The sequence below is a fragment of the Mobula birostris genome, chromosome 24 (genome assembly GCF_030028105.1).
Source record: "Mobula birostris isolate sMobBir1 chromosome 24, sMobBir1.hap1, whole genome shotgun sequence".
Lineage (NCBI taxonomy): Eukaryota > Metazoa > Chordata > Chondrichthyes > Myliobatiformes > Myliobatidae > Mobula > Mobula birostris.
The window spans coordinates 16,040,909-16,058,945 of NC_092393.1; the positions used below are offsets into that span (position 1 = coordinate 16,040,909).

The 18,037-nt window shown below is 42.0% G+C and overlaps 1 protein-coding gene across 1 annotated transcript in view; it reads right to left on the reverse strand.

Annotated features, from left to right (window-relative positions):
* Positions 1–3,133: 3,133 nt before the first annotated feature.
* Positions 3,134–18,037, reverse strand: part of gsg1l2b (gsg1-like 2b) — a 171,727-nt gene continuing 156,823 nt past the window's right edge. The window contains exon 5 of the mRNA XM_072242008.1: positions 3,134–3,437. Within this exon, the coding sequence (XP_072098109.1) occupies positions 3,134–3,437 (304 nt within the window). The remainder of the gene's footprint in view (positions 3,438–18,037) is intronic.

The window sequence follows — 18,037 nt, forward strand, 5'->3', positions numbered from 1 at the left end:
AGTAGTAGTGATCTGGAAACATCCTCAGTTTCCTTTTGTATGTTGGTGTCACCTATATCTACATCACTACTATCTCTCTTAATCCGGACCCCCCCCCCCAGTCTTGATGAAAGGTCTTGGCCCAAAGTGTTAATTGTACATTTTCCTCCACAGATGCAGCCTGACCTGCTGAGTTCATGCAGTATTTTGTGTGTGTTATTCCAGATTTCTATTGTGTACAGTTTTCCTATCTTGACCTTTCATCTGCATTTAAGGTGGCGCTTGGACAACTAATGACAAAGTGTGGAATTATTGTCTCCACTTCGCATCATATATTCTATTCTTCAGTCACCAACACCATCTCTCCTCCTATGTGTGAAACTAAACCAGGCTATTTGCAATTTTGGTGCCATATTTAAACCCAAAAAAGCTTTGGACAGTATTTCTACACCACTTCTAAAACACCACACATTAATCAGCCTGTCTGCTACTGAAACCTATTTCTTTGTTCAAAGGTTAAGAGGTATCTTTAGACATTACTATTCTAAAGTATTGATGACAAACACCACAAGCTCCAGTTTCCAGAAGTTTGAAGGGATTCACAACTTTGCTCTACACATTCTGACATCCGCCAGTTCCAGTTCTCTCTTCACCCCTCCACTCTTAATCATCTACAAGCTACTGTTCCTCTTTGATGACTCAATATTATAATTCAGTATTATAATAATTCTGTGAAGGGCCTTGGTAAATTGGTCAAAGTGTGAAATAAACATATTTTAAATGATAAAATAGGTACTATAGTTGGAGGACACTGATATCTAATACTTCTTTCCCTTCTTCACAATCCTTAGATATATTGTATCAGGTATTAAAATCTTGTAAAACACATTAAAATGATCACACAAAGATCTAAACACCTTGTGAATGAAAATTATGGCAATCTATTCGACAATAACATGTCTGATTATTCGATAAAATGCTCCAGTTTAGGACTGAGCAAGTTTCCATCCTTAGTATGTTCTCCGTAATGTATAGATTCTGTATAGAGATTCTCAGTATTACTTGAAGATACATTCAAAATGTTTGGTTCCCATTTCAGCTAAGAAGTCTCAGTTCTGAAATCTCATATTAAAATTGCTTTTCATTGTATTTCAGTAGACAAATCTACTGAAATTATGGATGAGCAATTCCCCATCTGCACCACCCAATGATTCAATGATCTGAAACCAATTATTATCTTGAAACCTATCTATCAACTGCACAGGCATTTCCGTGTTTCGTTATTATCCCAGTCAGATTGTCATTCTGTTTTAAATCACAGTACCTCTTGAACAATTTGAATGGAAAAATACAAAATTATTAAGACAAAGGAAAACTGTTGATCTATTTCCTTCACACTGGGGAAGCATCAACATGAATTGACTGTGCTGCAATAAACAGTAAAGGGATGGTCACAAGACTGTAAATTGTGGGACTCATTGAATGTGTGACTGGTGTTTTTTCACTTCCAGTTTTTGACAGGCCTTGTCACAATGGAACCGAATGAGAAATAATTTAAGAGACTAAGGAATAAACTGGAAAAATTTGGGCATTGCTGGAAATTTTAAATATAATTAGACAATGCTACAAAATAAGTGACAGACGATGCAACACTTACGAAATAATGAATGAACAATTCCCCTTTATTCATGAAGTGAAAAGGTAGATTATGACTTTTTACTGGATTAAATGGAGGGATTGAATATTTCTGGTATGGCATTGATTTTGGGCAAGGTCAACACAAATTTACTTCTTTCAAGCAATGGTGGAGTTGGATTACTTTTCCAGGTCTTCATTTTTTGTGATATTATTATTTTAGAAAAGAAGGTACAGATTTTCCTGTACGAGACCATGCAAAATCCACAGTGAACAGCAAATGAAATCTAAATTCCAAGATGATACAACACTTGAGAACCAAAAACACAGTGAAAGTTCCAGCAGGTCTGAATGGTCTCTCTATAAACCCCACAGCTAAGTCTCTAACTAGGCTCCCAGATGCTATTAAGCTATCTTGCTCTTTCTCAAGATAATGGTGATGGTGATAATGATGATGATGGTGATGTTGATGATGATAATGATGATAATGATGGTGGTGGTAGTGTTGCCATGTGTACAGCCTATCCATTTCATTCTAATCTAATGACAATCTGTACTGTTCCTTTTCATTTATGGTACTGTCTACTAATAAGAACTCTAGAGCAGAAAACTTCTAGAATTGTGTAGCCTCTGGATGAAAAAAGAACATTTTTGTAGACAATTCATTTTTTGGAACAATATTCCGCAAAATGACCATGTCATCCTTGGGAGCCTTCTGATGATGCATCTTTAATAAAGATGAAGAGCATTAATACTGGGGCAGGGGACTGTTTCACTTTCAGATTGTTAGTGCCAGTATTATGTGTGTTTAGGTTGTGTACAGTACCTCTTCATTCTGCCTCAGTATAACACCTCAATAACCACTTTAGAAAAAGCCACCCTTTCATTGCTGGCTCCATTATGTGTACTCGCTGTCTAAAGATGGTATCAAAGGATAATTTCATCCACCTCTTGATCATGGATGGCTGAAGAACTTGATATCAAATGCCAAATTAGGCCAACTTGCACTTCTGGATTATGGTCAAATTAATTTTATCCAAGGACACTCACTGAGAGCAAAGTTAATTTCTTTGTTTAGATTCTAGCACCCATAGTGGAAGATTGATGCTTATCCTCCTGTATCTATTTAATTCATACACTTTCCCATAAAGTGCTTGTTGGCTGTCTCTACAAAGATAAGTGTTTACCCTACAGCGCAAATTAGACCTCATTCTTTAACAGTTTTTGCGGGCTATGGAATATAAGATATGTTTTGAAACTGAAGGCATGAGGACTACTTTCATACAGCATGTAAACATGTAACGTGTGTAAATAACCAACAGTCAGATATGACCATCTCCCTCTTAGACAGAGCTTTTTACCAACCAAAGTACGATACTATAGTTGATCAAGGATTCCATACTGATTCCGTCTGATATGTGACATCATCAAATTTGTGGGGAAAAGGAAACTGTAGAGAGAAAACCTTCCAGAATGTGCAAGTAATATCTCTGATCAATCTGCCATGATGTCCCAGAAATCAACAGTATTCTTCACCCTGTGCCTCCAAGATGTCATTCAAATCTGCAAAGACGGAGCCACTAGACATTTTTCGACCGTTACTGGAGAGGTCAAGGAACTCCTCTGTGGAGCTGGGTACTGAGCTAATATATCTGTCCCAAACTCGTTCTGCTGGCACTTCATGCTCAATCAGTTTGGGCTTTGATTTTAAGCTTCTCTCCAAGTTCTTCCTTTTGTGCTTGAACTCGAGGATGGTCTTTGTGTAAGTGTTTATTGTTGTCACTGATGCAGCCATACAGCAGGTAAACGAGCCCCAAGCCAGACTGCAGGAAAATACAAAAATTAACAAATTAAAATAGAAATTTCATGAGCAGGTTAAAATAATGAAAATCCCAATGTTTAATTGCAGTATGCTTTAATGGGACTCTTTCAGCTACATGTGCAAGCAGAGTTATATAGTGGCAGCAAAGAATGTGTCATGAAGATTAAGTTTAAAAGCAGTGGTGACCTTGGCATCTGCTAGTAGTGCCAACATTCATTGCAACTTGGCAACAGGTGTTCTTACCACAGATGGCAGAGCTCTGAAACAGACTCCCTCAAGACCTAGAATGAGCAGAACAGTTTGCCATGATTACGGGATGGCAATGATGCCAAGATCCACAGGCAATGTATTCAGCCTTTCCTTTCCCTTTTTCTTGTATCACTACACCCATGATGCACACGTTCCAGGCATTTTAAACCCAAACGATTTAGGATAGTAGAAAATTGCATCATTTGTACAAGTTAAATAAAGAATGTTATAGAAATGTCTATAAAATATTTATTATACTTTAGGAAAGTACAATAAATGATGGCACAGAGGAAAACAAGATGAAACTCTAACTGCTTCATCATTTATCAATGTTCCCTTGTCTTGTTCCAAGTAGGCACACAAGTCAAAACAAAGGACAAATCCTACTCTTCCTGTCAAAGTTCTGTTAATTACTAATTCATGATCTTCTGGTCTGAATAAGGTGAATGTTCAAAATGATACCTGCTGACACACAGAGTACAGCTCAGCACAAAACTGCTTCTGGCTCTGCAGCAGATTCTGGAGTTCCTTACCAGTTTATCAACTGCCTGCTCCCAAGGGCATCGATTTCTTGAATCTTTAGCCTTTTATTCACCAAAATAAAATCCGGCTGACCTACTCCTAACTCTCATCTATTGGCATTTGAACTCTTTGCCATGTTGAGCAATTTCTTGGGCTACATGTTGTGAATGTAGCCAAACTTCTAAAACATCATTTTTGAAACTGGGTTTATTAAATTCCTCAGCAACACACACAAAATTCTGGAGGAACTCAGCAGGTCAAGCTGCATCTATGGAAATGAATAGATAGTCAACGTTTTGGGACAAGATCCTTCTTCAGGACTGAGAAAGAAGGGGCAACATGCCAAAATAACAAGGTAGGGGAGGGGAAGGGGGCTAGCTGGAAGGTGATAGGTGAAACCAGCTGGGTGGGAAAGGTCAAAGGCTGGAGAGGTGTGATGCTTTGGATTTCCAGCATCTGCAAACTTTCTCATGTTTATAAATTCCTCCCCACATTTTCCTTCATGTTTCTACATGAATCAGATTTGCGTAAAATACAGCACAAATTTATTTCCTCAGAAGGTTCTTGAACTATTGATGTTAATCCAAATGACTAAATTTTTTTTTATATTAGATGTAAAATGAGCAGTTCTATTCCTATATAAGCATCAGCATTAATATAGAAATTTAATAAAATTTCCAATCATAGATTTATGCAGCAAGAAATGGCATTTGACACATCACATCCGCGCCAACCTTTTTGCTGATCTGCATCAAACCTATTTGTGTGCATTAAGACTGTAACCTTTCATGTCTTGCCCTTCAAGTAGCCGTCTAAATGCCCCTTAAACATTTGTTTCCACCATCTCCTCTGGCAGCATAGATCAGGGATCCCCAACCTTTATTGCACCGCGGACTGGTTTAATATTGACAATATTCTTGCGGACCGGCCGACCGGGGCGGGGGGGGGGGGGGTGGGAGGTTGTGGTGTTCAAGTAGGGTTAAACTCACTTCAACGTGTCTTTTACAGTTAGGGTTGCCAACTTTCTCACTCCCAAATAAGGGACAAAAGTAGCAGTCAAATCCCGGGACACTTGTGCTTACCCCAGAAAGACTGCCATGACCATGAAGCCTTGCGCGGGCACCTGTGTGCGCATGCGTGACTTGCGCATATGAGGCGTGCGCATACGTGCCGATTTTTCCCACAAATCGGTTTTGGCTTAATCTTCCCAACTACACTGTACATACATTATTTCTACTTTATATAGGCTGTGTATTGATCATATCATTCCTGCTTTTACTCTATGCTAGTGTTACTTTCGGTTTTATGTGTGATTTGGTATGATTTGTTAGGTTATTTTTTGGGTCTGTGAACGCTCAAACATTTTCCCATATAAATTAATGATAATTGCTTCTTCACTTCACGCCATTTTGGCAGGAAAGGTTTCATAGGAATGCTCTACCTTAGCTGGGGAAATACGCGAAAAGGGCGATCCCGTATGGGACAAACCAATTTAGCCCAATATACGGGATGTCCCGGCAAATACGGGACAGTTGGCAACCCTATGTTCAAGTTCAACAGTGCGTGACAGGGAATGAGGAAAGGTGCAGCAGTCTCATATCGTTTCCTCATGGCCCGGTAACATATGCAAAGCAGCCCGGTACCGGTCCACGGCCTGGTGGTTGGGGACCGCCAGCATAGATAACAACTATTTTATTTGTGATATGTTTATCCTTTAACACTCTCCCCCCACCTTAAAACTTTATCTCACCGTTTTTGTTTCCCCTTCCAAGGAATAAAAAGATTCTGTCTATCTATCCTGACCATGCTTCTCATAATCTTAAAAATTTCTATCAGGTTACCCTCTCAGCTTCTTTTGCTTCAAGAAGACAAACACTCTGTATCCATTTCTTCACAATAACAATCCAGGCAATATTCTAGTGACTTCATCTACACCCTCTCCAGTGCAATCACATCCTTTCAAAAGTGTGGAAACCCGAACTGCACTCAACACCTAGAGCGTGGCCCAACCAGTATTTTGCAAAGTTGCAATGTAACATTATTCGAATTGGAATTGGTTTATTATTGTCACGTGTACTGAGGTACAAAGAACAGCTGGTCTTGCAAACTGTTCATACAGATCACATCATTACACAGTGCATTGAGGTAGAACAAGGTAAACCAATAAGAATGCAGAATAAAATGTAACACCTGCAGAGAAGGTGCAGTGCAGGTAAATAATAAAGTGCAAGATCATAAGCTTCTTGTGGTCACATGCAGACTGGTGCCAAACCAAGCTGTGATGCATCCAGACAGGATACTTTCTATGGTGCATCGATAAAAGTTGAAAAGGTTGATGGGGATATGTGAAATTGTTTTAGCCTCCTGAGAAATTAAAGGCATTAGTGACCTTTCTTAGTTGTAGTATCTATGTGGTTATATCAGGACAGATTATTGATGATTTTCACTCCTAGAAAATTGAAGCTCTCAAACCCTCTTAATCTCCGCACTAATGTTGACAAGAGCATGCGCACCTACCCGTTTACTGAAGTCATTGGCAAGTACTTGGAGCTTTGACAACCAACTGATCAGGAAATCAGAAGTGTGAGAGGATGGAATTTTACTTGGGTCCGCTACCAAGTAGAAAAAGGCAGCAACTCGCGGCAGGTTTTTTTTTGGCGCTTTGACCAGCGACCAATCGGAGTTTGGGATTGGTTAGCGGGAACAAGTTAAACAAAGGCAGGGGAAAGCACAGCAGCCATAATACGCATGGACAGAATTAGTGTGGTGATTTTGAGGCCTTAGCTCTTTGAAGCTTCAAAAGAAGGGAAGATTCAGTCTGAGAAAGTAAAATGGAAAAGCTGCAAGTCGAGTTCACCCCCCACCTTCTTTACGTTTGCTCAGTTAGAACAATATTGATGCCAGGCCGGATAGTTGAATTCTCCTATCATGGGATGTGGTACAGCAGGGAGACATCCGGTGTCACTGATGACTACAACTCCAAGAACTGCATTCAGCTGCAGCTTTTAATAATCCATGTTAAGGAGCTGGAGCTGGAACTGGATGAACACCGGATCATTTGGGAGTCTGAGGAGGTGATAGATAGGACATATAGAGAGGTAGCTACACACAAGGTCAGGACACAGGAAACTGGGTGACAATCGAGAAGGGGAAAGAGGGCTGTGCAGAGTAGCCCTATAGCCAACCTCTCAATAACAAGTATATCAATTTGGATACTGTTGGGGGGAGTGACCTACAGAGAAAAGTCACAGTGGTCAGGTCTCTGACATTGAGTTTGGCTCCATGACACAGAAGGGAAGTGGGGAGAAGAAACACACTGTGGAGATAGGGGATCTGTTTGTTAGGGGAACAGAAAGGAATTTCTACAAAGTTAAATCTTGTGACATAGGGGACAGCTGAGTTCCACTTCCAGATGAATTCAATGCCTCCTATGCTGACTTTGATCACTAGAACAGGAAGGAACCATCGCATGTCTACCGAAGATCCTTTGCTCTCAGCATCTGAAGATAACCCGCGGCTGCTTTCAAGAATCCAAGGTCTGGATGGAGTATCTGGCTGAGTACTGAAGATTTGTGCTGATCAACTGGCAGGAGTATTCATGGATATCTTCAAAATCTAGCTCCGGTGCATGTGGCTTACCCACATGCTTCAAGATGACTCTCATCCAGTGGCACTTACATCCACAGTGATGAAGTGTTTTGAGAGGCTGGTGTTGAAGTATATTGCTCCTGTCTGAGTGGTGACTTGGACCACTCCAATTGAACTACCAAAGTAACAGGTTTACAGCAGATGTTATCTCGTTGGCTCTTCACACAACCCTGGAACATCTGGACAGTAAAGATGCATACATCAGGAAGTTCTTTATCACTTACAGCTCAGCATTAACACCATCATCTCCTTAACATTAATCAGTGAACTTCAAGACCTGGGCCTCAATATCCCCTTGCTCAATTGGATCCTGGATTTCCTCACTTGTGGACCCCAGTCAGTTCAGATTGGCAAAAACATCTCCTCCACTATCTCCATCAGTACAGGTGCACTACAGGGATGTGTACCTAGCTCCGTGCTCTACTTACTTTACACCTATGACTGTGTGGCTAGGTACAGTTCTAACACTGTATACCAGTTTGTTGATGGGCAGTGTCAAAGGCGGTGATGAATCAGCACACGGGAGTGAGAATGAAAATTTGCCTGAGTGATGTAATAACAACAACCTCTCAGTCAATGTCAATAAGATGAAGGAATAGATTTCAGGAGAAGGAAACCAGAGTCCCATGAGCCAGTACTCATCAGAGAATCAGAGGCGAAGGGGGTCATTAACTTTAAATCCCTGGGTGTCACTATCTCAGAAGACCTGTGCTGGACCCATAATATAAACATAATTGTGAAGAAAGCCAGGCAGCATGTTTACTTCCTCAGGAGTCTGCAGAGATTCAGCCTGATATTAAAAACTTTGGCAAAACTCTATAGAAGTGTGGTGGAAAGAGAGCTGATCAGCTGCATTACAGCCTGGTATGGGAACACCCATGCCTATGAGCAGAAAATCCAACAAAAAGAAGTGGAGTCAGCCCAATATATCACAGGTAAAACTCTCCCAACCATGGAGCACATTTACATGAAACATTGCTGGAGGAGATCAGCATCCCTTATCAAAGATCCTCACCACCTAGGCCATGCTTTTTTTCTCGCTGAAATCAGGTTTCATGCTCATTAAGTGTTTATATTTGGATTTGCACAGCTTGTTCTCCGTTGATCCTGTTTACAGTTCCTGTTCTATAGGTTTGCTAAGTATGCCCGCAGATAAAGAATCTCAGAATTGTATGTGGTGATATGCATGTATTCTGATAATAAATTTTACTTTGAACTTTGAGGTTCTGTAGGCGAAAATAAGATTCCTGGATGACATGTTACCTCCCAAGTGCCAAGGTCTGGGACATCTCCGATCGAGTCCTCAGCATTCTCAAGTAGGAGGGTGAACAGCCAGAGGTCATGGTCCACGGTCCAATGACATGAGTAGGACAAGTGACGAGGTTCTGCAGAAGCTCATGGAGTTAGATGCTAAGTTAAAGGGCTGGACCTCCAGGGTTGTGATCTCAGGATTGCTACCTGTGCCACGTGCTAGTGAGGCCAAAATTAGAAAGATTATATAGTTTAACACATGACTAAGGAGTTAGTGCAGGATAGAGGGCATAATATTCTTGGGTCATTGGGCTCTCTTCCAGGGAACCGGTACAGAAGAGATGGTTTGCACCTGAACTGGAAAGGGACTAATATCCTAACGGGAAGGCTTGTTAATGCTGCCTGTGATGTTTAAACTAGAATTGTCCTCAGACAAAGTCAGGAATCAAAAGGTTGAGCATTGTGCAACTAATATCCTGAGCCGTGTATATTTCAATGCAAGAAATATCGTAGGAAAGGCAGATGAGCTCAGGGCATGGATCAACGCATGGGATGATGATATTGTAGCCAGTAGTGACACTTCGATGCAGGAGGGCAGGACTGACAGCTCAATATTAAGGTGTTTCATTGTTTTAGACATCACAGCACGAGGGAGATTAAAGGATGAGGGTGTTGTTACTGGTCAGGGAAAATGTCATGGCAGTAATCCCTCAGGACAGACTGGAAAACTCATTTAGTCAGGCTTTATGGGTGGAACTGAGAAATAAGAAAGGACTGATCATGTTAATGGGGCTATATTACACACCACCCAACAGCGTAAGGGATTTAGAGGTACCTGTACAAATTTGTGACGATACTGTTGCAAGTAACATCAGGTTGTTATAGTAGGCTGGGAATCCGATACTGTAAAAGAACTAGAAGGAATAGGGTTTGTCATATGTGTTCAGGAATGCTTCCATCAATACGTAGAAGACCCAATGAGAGAGTGTGCAAAACTAGATCTGGTATTAGGGAATGAGGCGGCACGTGACAAAAGTTTGTGCAGGGGAATACTTTTATCTAGTAACCACAATGCCATTCATTTCAAAGTAAGTATGCAAAAAGATAGGTCTGGTCCATGGGTTGAGATTCTAAATTTTGATTTTATTCTGGCAGATTGGGACAGACTGTTTCTGGCAAAGGAGTACTTGGTAAGTGGGACACCTTCACAAGTGAAATTTTGAGAGCACGAAGCTTGTATGTGCCTGTCATAATAAAAGGTAAAGATACCAAGTGTAAGGAACCTTGGTTTTCAAGAGATATTGAGGCCCTGGTTAAGAGAAAAAAGGAGCTACATGGCAGGTATAGGTAGACAGGAACAAATGAGGTGCTAATGGAGTATAAGAAATGCAAGAGAACACTTAAGGAAGAAACCAGGGGGGCTAAAAGAAGGCATGAAGTTGCTGTAGCAGACAACATGAAGGAGAATCCCAAAGAGCAAAGGGATTGCAAAGGACAAAATTTGTCTTCTGGAAAACCAAAATGCTAATCAATGTGTGGAGCCAAAACATGTGGGGGAGATCTTAAGTCATTTTTTTGCATCTATATTTATTCAGGAGATGGATACAGAGTCTATGGAAGTAAGGCAAATCAGTATCAACTTCATAGAGGACCCTGTACAGATTACAGAGGAGCTGTTTGCTATCTTAGGACAAATCAGGGAAGATAAATCCCCAGGGCCTGATAAGGTGTTCCTTCAAACCCTATGGGAGGCAAGTGCAGAAATTGCCAGGGCTGTAATACAGATATTTAAATCATCCTTAGCAACAGGAGAGGTACAAGAGAATTGGAAGATAGCCAATGTTATTCCGCTGTTTAAAAAAGTCTCTAAACATAAACCAGAAAATTATAGGCCGGTGAGTCTGACATCAGTTGTGGGAAATCTATCGGAAGGTATTCTAAGGGACTGGATACATAAATATTCAGATAGACATGCACTAATTGAGGATAGTTAGCATGTCTTCATTCACGGTAGGTCATGTCTAACCAATCTTATAAATTTTTTTCAGGGAAGTTACCAGGAAAGTGGATGGAGGCAAGGCAGTGGACGTTGTCTCCAAGGCATTTGACAAGGTCAAACAGCTTCGGTTCCTTGGCATTCAAGATGAGTTAGACATTGGCTTTGTAGGATAATCCAGAGGCTGGTAGTAGATGGTTGCATCTCTGACTAGTGGAGTGCCGCTGGGATTGGTGCTGGATCCTTTGTTATTTGTCATCTATATCAATGATCTGGATGATAATGCGGTCAGCTGGATCAACAAATTTGTAGGTAACACCAAGATTGGGGGTGTAGAGGACAGTGAGAAAGCCTAAGATGGCTTGTAAAGGCATCAGCAACAGCTGGAAAAATAGACTGAAAAATGACAGATGGAACTTAATGCAGACAAGTGCAAGGTTTTTCGCTTTGGTAGGGCCAACAAGGCAAACGATAGGGCACTGAGAAGTGTGGTAGAATAAAGGGATCTGTGAATCCAGGTGAAGGTGGTGTCACACATAGATACGGTTGTAAAGAAAGCTTTTGGCACATTGGCCTTCATGAATCAATGTACTGAGTACAGGAGATGGGATGTTGTATCGAAGTTATATAAAATGTTAGTGAGACCTAATTTGGAGTACTGTATGCAGTTTTGGTCACCTACTAACAGGAGTGATGTAAACAAGATTGAAAGATTTTAGAGAAAATTTACAAGGATGTTGCTGGGTCTGGAAAACATGAGTTATAAGGGAAGATTGAATAAGTTGAGACTGTATTCCTTCGAACATAGAAGATTGAGAGGAGATTTGACAGAGGTGTATGAAATTATGAGGGGTATAGATATAGTTCATGCAAGCAGGCTTTTTCCAAGAGGTTGGGTGGGACAAAAACCAGAAGCCATAGGTTAAGGGTGAAAGGTGAGAAGTTTAAGGGGATCATGAGGGGAAAGATTTTCACTCAGTGATTTGTGAAAATGCGAAATGAGCTGCCAGCACAAATGGTGCATGTAAGCTTGATTTTAACGTTTAATAGAACTTTGCATAGGTACGTCGATAGTAGAGGTACGGAGGAAGATGGTCCCTGTGCAGGTCATTGGGAACAGGCAGTTTAAATGGTTTTTGGCATGGACTAGGTGGGCCAAAGGGCCTGTTTCTGAACTTTACTTCTCTATAAATTTAGTATTGAGGGCCTGTCTGGCATTGAGGTCGAGGTTGTCATAAGCCCAAACTCTTATATTCTAGAGCCATACCTGTGAAGGCAATCATACCACATGCCTTCTTTGTAACCATATCAAGTACTTTCAGGAACTTATGAACTTGGACTCCTGGGTCTCTCTGTTCCTCAATAGTGCTCTACCATTTGCATTATTTGTCCTACTTCGATTTAATTTCCCAAATTGCATCACCTCACACCTTTAAGTTCATCTTCCAATGCTCTGCCCAGCTATTTGTCTAATCTATATCCTGCTGTGGCCGTAGACAAGCTTCCTCACTATCTACAGCACTACCAATTCTTATGTCATGTGTAAATTTCCTAACCATAGCTAACTTGCATCCAAGTCATCACAGATATCAAAGATTGCATCATGATTCCTATGGCACACCACTGGTCACAAACTTACTGCCAGAAAATTAATGTTCATCACCACACCGTGCCTTGTGTCACCAAACCAATTTCAGGTCTTATTAACCAAATACTAAGAGATTCTGGGATCCCATATACAGTATCATACTCCTTGAACAGCCAGCCATGTGGGACCTTGTCAAGTGCATATTGGTTAAAAATATCACAGGTGTGGAGCAAGGGTGGACCTAAATGTGGGACACAAGCACATTTTGTAGGGTTAACTAAACAGAGTTTATTAATAATTACAAGGAAAGCCATGACGCAAGAATAGAACAGAGAGAAATCAAGGAGAGAGCAAAGCAGAAGCGGGAATAAGTGTAAATGACTAGGACTCAGGCCCTGGACTTAGGCTGGGACTCAGGGTCGGGGCTAAGGCTAAGACCAGGAAAGCGGGACAAAGACAAGGAACTTGGATCTCGGAGCCTGGACTAGGACACCGAGCCAGAGACTGGACAGGGACCCAGAAACTGGGTCTTCACTTGGGCTCGGACCGCAGATCTAGGTGAAGACAAGACGTGGCTACAAGGTTGGATGTGGCTAGGCTACAGGACTGGACCAGGAACTCCTGCACAGGACAAGAACACAAAGCTTTGACTTGGACTTGGAACTGGAACATGGAACTCGGGACCTAGACATGGACTTGATACTTGAACCTCGGAGCTCGGACTTGATATTGGAACCTCGGAGCCAGGACTGGATACTTGAACCTCGGAGCCAGGACTGGATACTTGAACCTCGGAGCTCGGACTTGATACTGGAACCTTGGAGCTCGGACTTGATACTTGAACCTTGGAGCCAGGACTGGATACTTGAACCTCGGAGCTCGGACTTGATACTGGAACCTCAGAGCCAGGACTTGATACTTGAACCTCAGAGCTCGGACTTGATATTGGAACCTCGGAGCCAGGACTGGATACTTGAACCTCGGAGCCAGGACTGGATACTTGAACCTCGGAGCTCGGACTTGATACTGGAACCTTGGAGCTCGGACTTGATACTTGAACCTTGGAGCCAGGACTGGATACTTGAACCTCGGAGCTCGGACTTGATACTTGAACCTCGGAGCCCGGACTTGATACTTGAACCTCGGAGCCAGGACTTGATACTTGAACCTCGGAGCTTGGACTGGATACTTGAACCTCGGAGCCAGGACTGGATACTTGAACCTCGGAGCTCGGACTTGATACTGGAACCTCGGAGCCAGGACTGGATACTTGAACCTCAGAGCCAGGACTTGATTCATGAAACCTGGACTTGGACTTGGACATGAAGAGACAGTTCTCAACTCAGGGTAGTGGCAGATGGCTAGGCCTACCCTGTGTAGGTCAGGACAAGAAACACCGATCCAGGGCTCCTCCTTGGACACAGGACGGAGTTGGGGCTTTTTTTGACACAGGGTCAGGACCCTTCTAGGGTACAGGGCCGGGACCCCTTTTTGACACAGGACAGGGAGACGGAGACCGCACAATGATAGACAGCTCTTTATCTGGACACAAGTTTGCTCCAAGCAGCGGCAAGCTCTTGACTCACCCCGGCGGGTTAACTTTGACGGACCTGCACTTGCAAAGGAAGGCGGCTTGCTAGCACTTGCTTCGGGGAGGAGACTTGGCTTGCTCCAGCAAGAAACTTAGTTGGCTCCGGCAAGATGACATTGGCTCACATAGCTTCGGTGACTTTGTTAACGCTCTCACGCTGAATGGCTGAAAGCCGGAGACTTACAAACTGCCGGTTCAGTCGAGAGTAAATTGCCTTTAATCACCATGCCCGATGGACATGGGAAAACAGGGAATTAAAGGGAAACAAGGAGTCAATGGTCCTGATCGTAACACAAACAAAGGAAATTTAAAGGGAACCCCATCCGGACCATGACAAAAAAAGGCCCAGAAGATTTATTGTTGATATAGCAAACTGAAGTATTGGGGTTAAGTTCAAAGTAAATGTATAATCAAAGAACATATATGTTACCATATACAGAGATTCATTGTCTTGCGGGTATACTCAATAAATCTATGGAATAATAAACATTATTTAATCAAAGAAAGACCACACCAACTCGGGCATTCAACAAGTGTGCAAAAGACAATGATTTATGCAAATTCAAAAATAAAAATAATAATAATAATAATGGTAATAATAAGTAAGCAATAAATATTGAGAACATGAGATGAAGAGTCCTTGAAAGTGAGTCCATAGGTTGTGGGAACATCTCATGATGGGGTGGGTGAAGCTGAGTGAAGTTTTCACCTTTGGTTCAAGAGCCGGATGGTTGAGCTGGGTAACTGTTCCTGAACCTGGTGGTGTGAATTCGGAGACTCCTGTACATTCTACCTGATGGCAGCAGCGAGAAGAGAATATGTCCTGGGTGGTGTGGGTCCCAGATACCGGATGCTGCTTTCCTACAACAGTGTTTCCTATAGATGTACTCACTGGTGGGGAGAGCCTTAACTGTGATGGACTGGGTTAGATACACTATTTCTTATGTGATTTTCCATGCAAGGGCACTGGTGTTTGGAAAACAGTCTGTGATGCAGCCAGTCAATATATTCGCCATTACACATCTATAGAAGTTTGTCAAAGTTTTAGATGCCATGACAAGTCTCAAACTCCTAAGGAACTAGAGGTGTTGCCATGCCTTTGTCGTAATTGCACTTACCCGCAGGGCCCAGGACAGATCCTCCAAAATAATAACACTGATGAATTTAAAGCTGATGACTCTCTCCACCTCCGATCTTCCAATGAGGATTGACTCATGGACCTCTGGTTTCCTCCTCTTGAAATTAAAAATGAGGTCCCTAGTCTTGTTGACATTGACTAACAGATTGTTGTTATGACTCTGTACAGTCAGATTTTCAATCTCCTCTCTATATGCTGATTCATCACCACATTTGATTCAGCCTACAGCAGAGGTGTCATCAGCAAATTTGATGACGACATTGGAGCTGTGCTTAGCCCACAGCCTTAAGTGTAAAGTGAGTAGATCAGGGGGCTAAGCACACTGCTTTGTGGTGCACCTGTGCGGGTGGAGGTCGTGGAGGAGGTGTTGTTGCCAAACTGAACTGACTGGGGTCTGCATGTAAGGAAATCATCTAGATCCAATTGCACAAGTAGATATTGAAGCCAAGGCCCTAGAGCTTTATGATTAGCTCAGAGGGGATGAGAGTATTGAATGCTGTACTGTAGTTGATAACGAGCATCATGATATAAGTACCTTTGCTGTCCAGATGTTGCAGGCTTGTGTGGAGAGCCCATGAGATGACATCTGCTGTGGACCTGTTGGTCAGGTAGCCAATTGGAGTGGATCCAAATAGCTTCTCAGGCAGGTTTTATCACCAACCTCTCAAAACACTTAATTACTGTGGATGTAAGTGCTACTGGATGATAGTCCTAAGGCAGGTCACCATGTTCTTCTTAAGCACGGGTATAATAGAACCCTGCTTGAAGCAGGTGGGTACCTCCGACTGCTGAAGCAAGAGATTAAAGCACATCCTAGCCAGTTGATCAGCACAGGTACTAAGAACTTGGCCAGATACCCCATCTGGGCTGGATGTTTTTCGTGCTATACCCTCCTGTAAACTGCTCACGTGTCGGCCTCAGAGAGTGAAATCAGAGGATCATCGGGAGCTGTGGGAGTTCATGATGGTTCCGTCATGTTTTTATGTTCAAGGCAAACAAAGAATGCATTAAGCTCATATGGAAACAAAGCCCTGTTGTCACCTGTGTTGCCAGATTTTACTTTATAAGAGGTGATAGCTCAGAAATATTGATCTAAAATAAAACAATTATGAAGTCTGCTGGGATAGAAGTCACAATAATTCAGGATTCCAGAAATGAAATTATCCTTGTACGATTTTGGGTCAGACTCCCACAACAGTCATAATTAATGCTTTTCTTGATAGTGTAAAGCATGCACTCCAAAGTAGATACCAAATGTGTGGGAACTCCTCAGTTGCTGAGCACGTCAGCCATATTCCTCCTGATCCACCTTCACTACTGCCTCGACTGAATGGCACTATTACTGTGAACTAATGTATGGATGGAAATAGCTGTTTTCAACAATGACCTGTTGATTTACTTCCATTGACTTTGATGGAAAGTAAAATCTGAGAGCTGGTGGGCTGTGGAATAGATGGGAGAGAGAGAGAAGAGTGGGAGAGGGAGAAGGAGAGGGAGAGGGTTTTTCCTGTGCATTTTGAGGATCTGTGATGTGGATCTGGTATGGTGATAGAGACAAATACATCAGAGACTTTTAAGGGACGTTTAGATAGGTACATGGATGTAAGGAATTGAACTGGCTTTATTTCTTACCTCCATCACATACATGAGGAGTAAAAATCGTGATGTTACATATCCGATGGAGGGTTATGATATAGGTAGGAGGGATTAATGTTTGGGTGTTTTTGATTTGCATTTTAACTGGCTCAGCACAACATTGCGGACTGCAAGGCTTGTTCCTCTGCTGTATTGTTCTGTGTTCTCGGTTCTATGTTCTATGCAACAGGAGGCAAGAAGTATAATCAAAAAAGTATAGTGAATAAAATCACATCATGGTTTCATAACTTGTCATTTAATCACATCATCCAAGATAGTCTCTTGTTATCTAGGGAAAGGATTAAATCAGAACCTTAAAGCTTTCCTGCTTGAATACATTTTTTGGTTCTGCTGATGCTCCTGTGTAATGTTTAGAATTTCTTTTCATGTCAAAGATAAAAGCATAGCTCTTGGTTGATTTTGAAAACAACGTTTTGGGAGCAGTTTTCCATGTTGAACTTGCTGCTCCCAGCACCTGTGGCATGAGCCCACATTGTGCAATCACTCCATTTCACCCTGTCAGTTCATTCCTGACACCTTGCTAGATGAACTTCAAGTGCTCCTCCAGAGCCGCTGCAACACCTAAAACACATTTTCATGCTTCCAGAAGCTTGCTGAATAACATTTCAAGTTATGCAATTGTTTCTGTCGAGCCCTCATTGGTTGACATTTAGAACTCAGTATCTCAGTTCATACTCAGATTATCGCTAAATGCTGGTGTTGATATGCTTTCTTGATTCCATCCATGAATCACAGTCTCCATTCTCCCATTCCCTAGTGCCAACCTTTTGCATCCTTTGCAATGCACCTTCAGGACTCCAATGTCAATTCCACCTCAAACCTAAACTTCCATCCCCATCCCTCTCCCAAACACAGCTCTGAATGGATGGCCATTAACACGTTATTACTTTATTTTATTTATTTGAAGATACAGCTTAATGGTCCCTTCTGGCCCATACCACCCAGCTGCACCCATTAGTCTT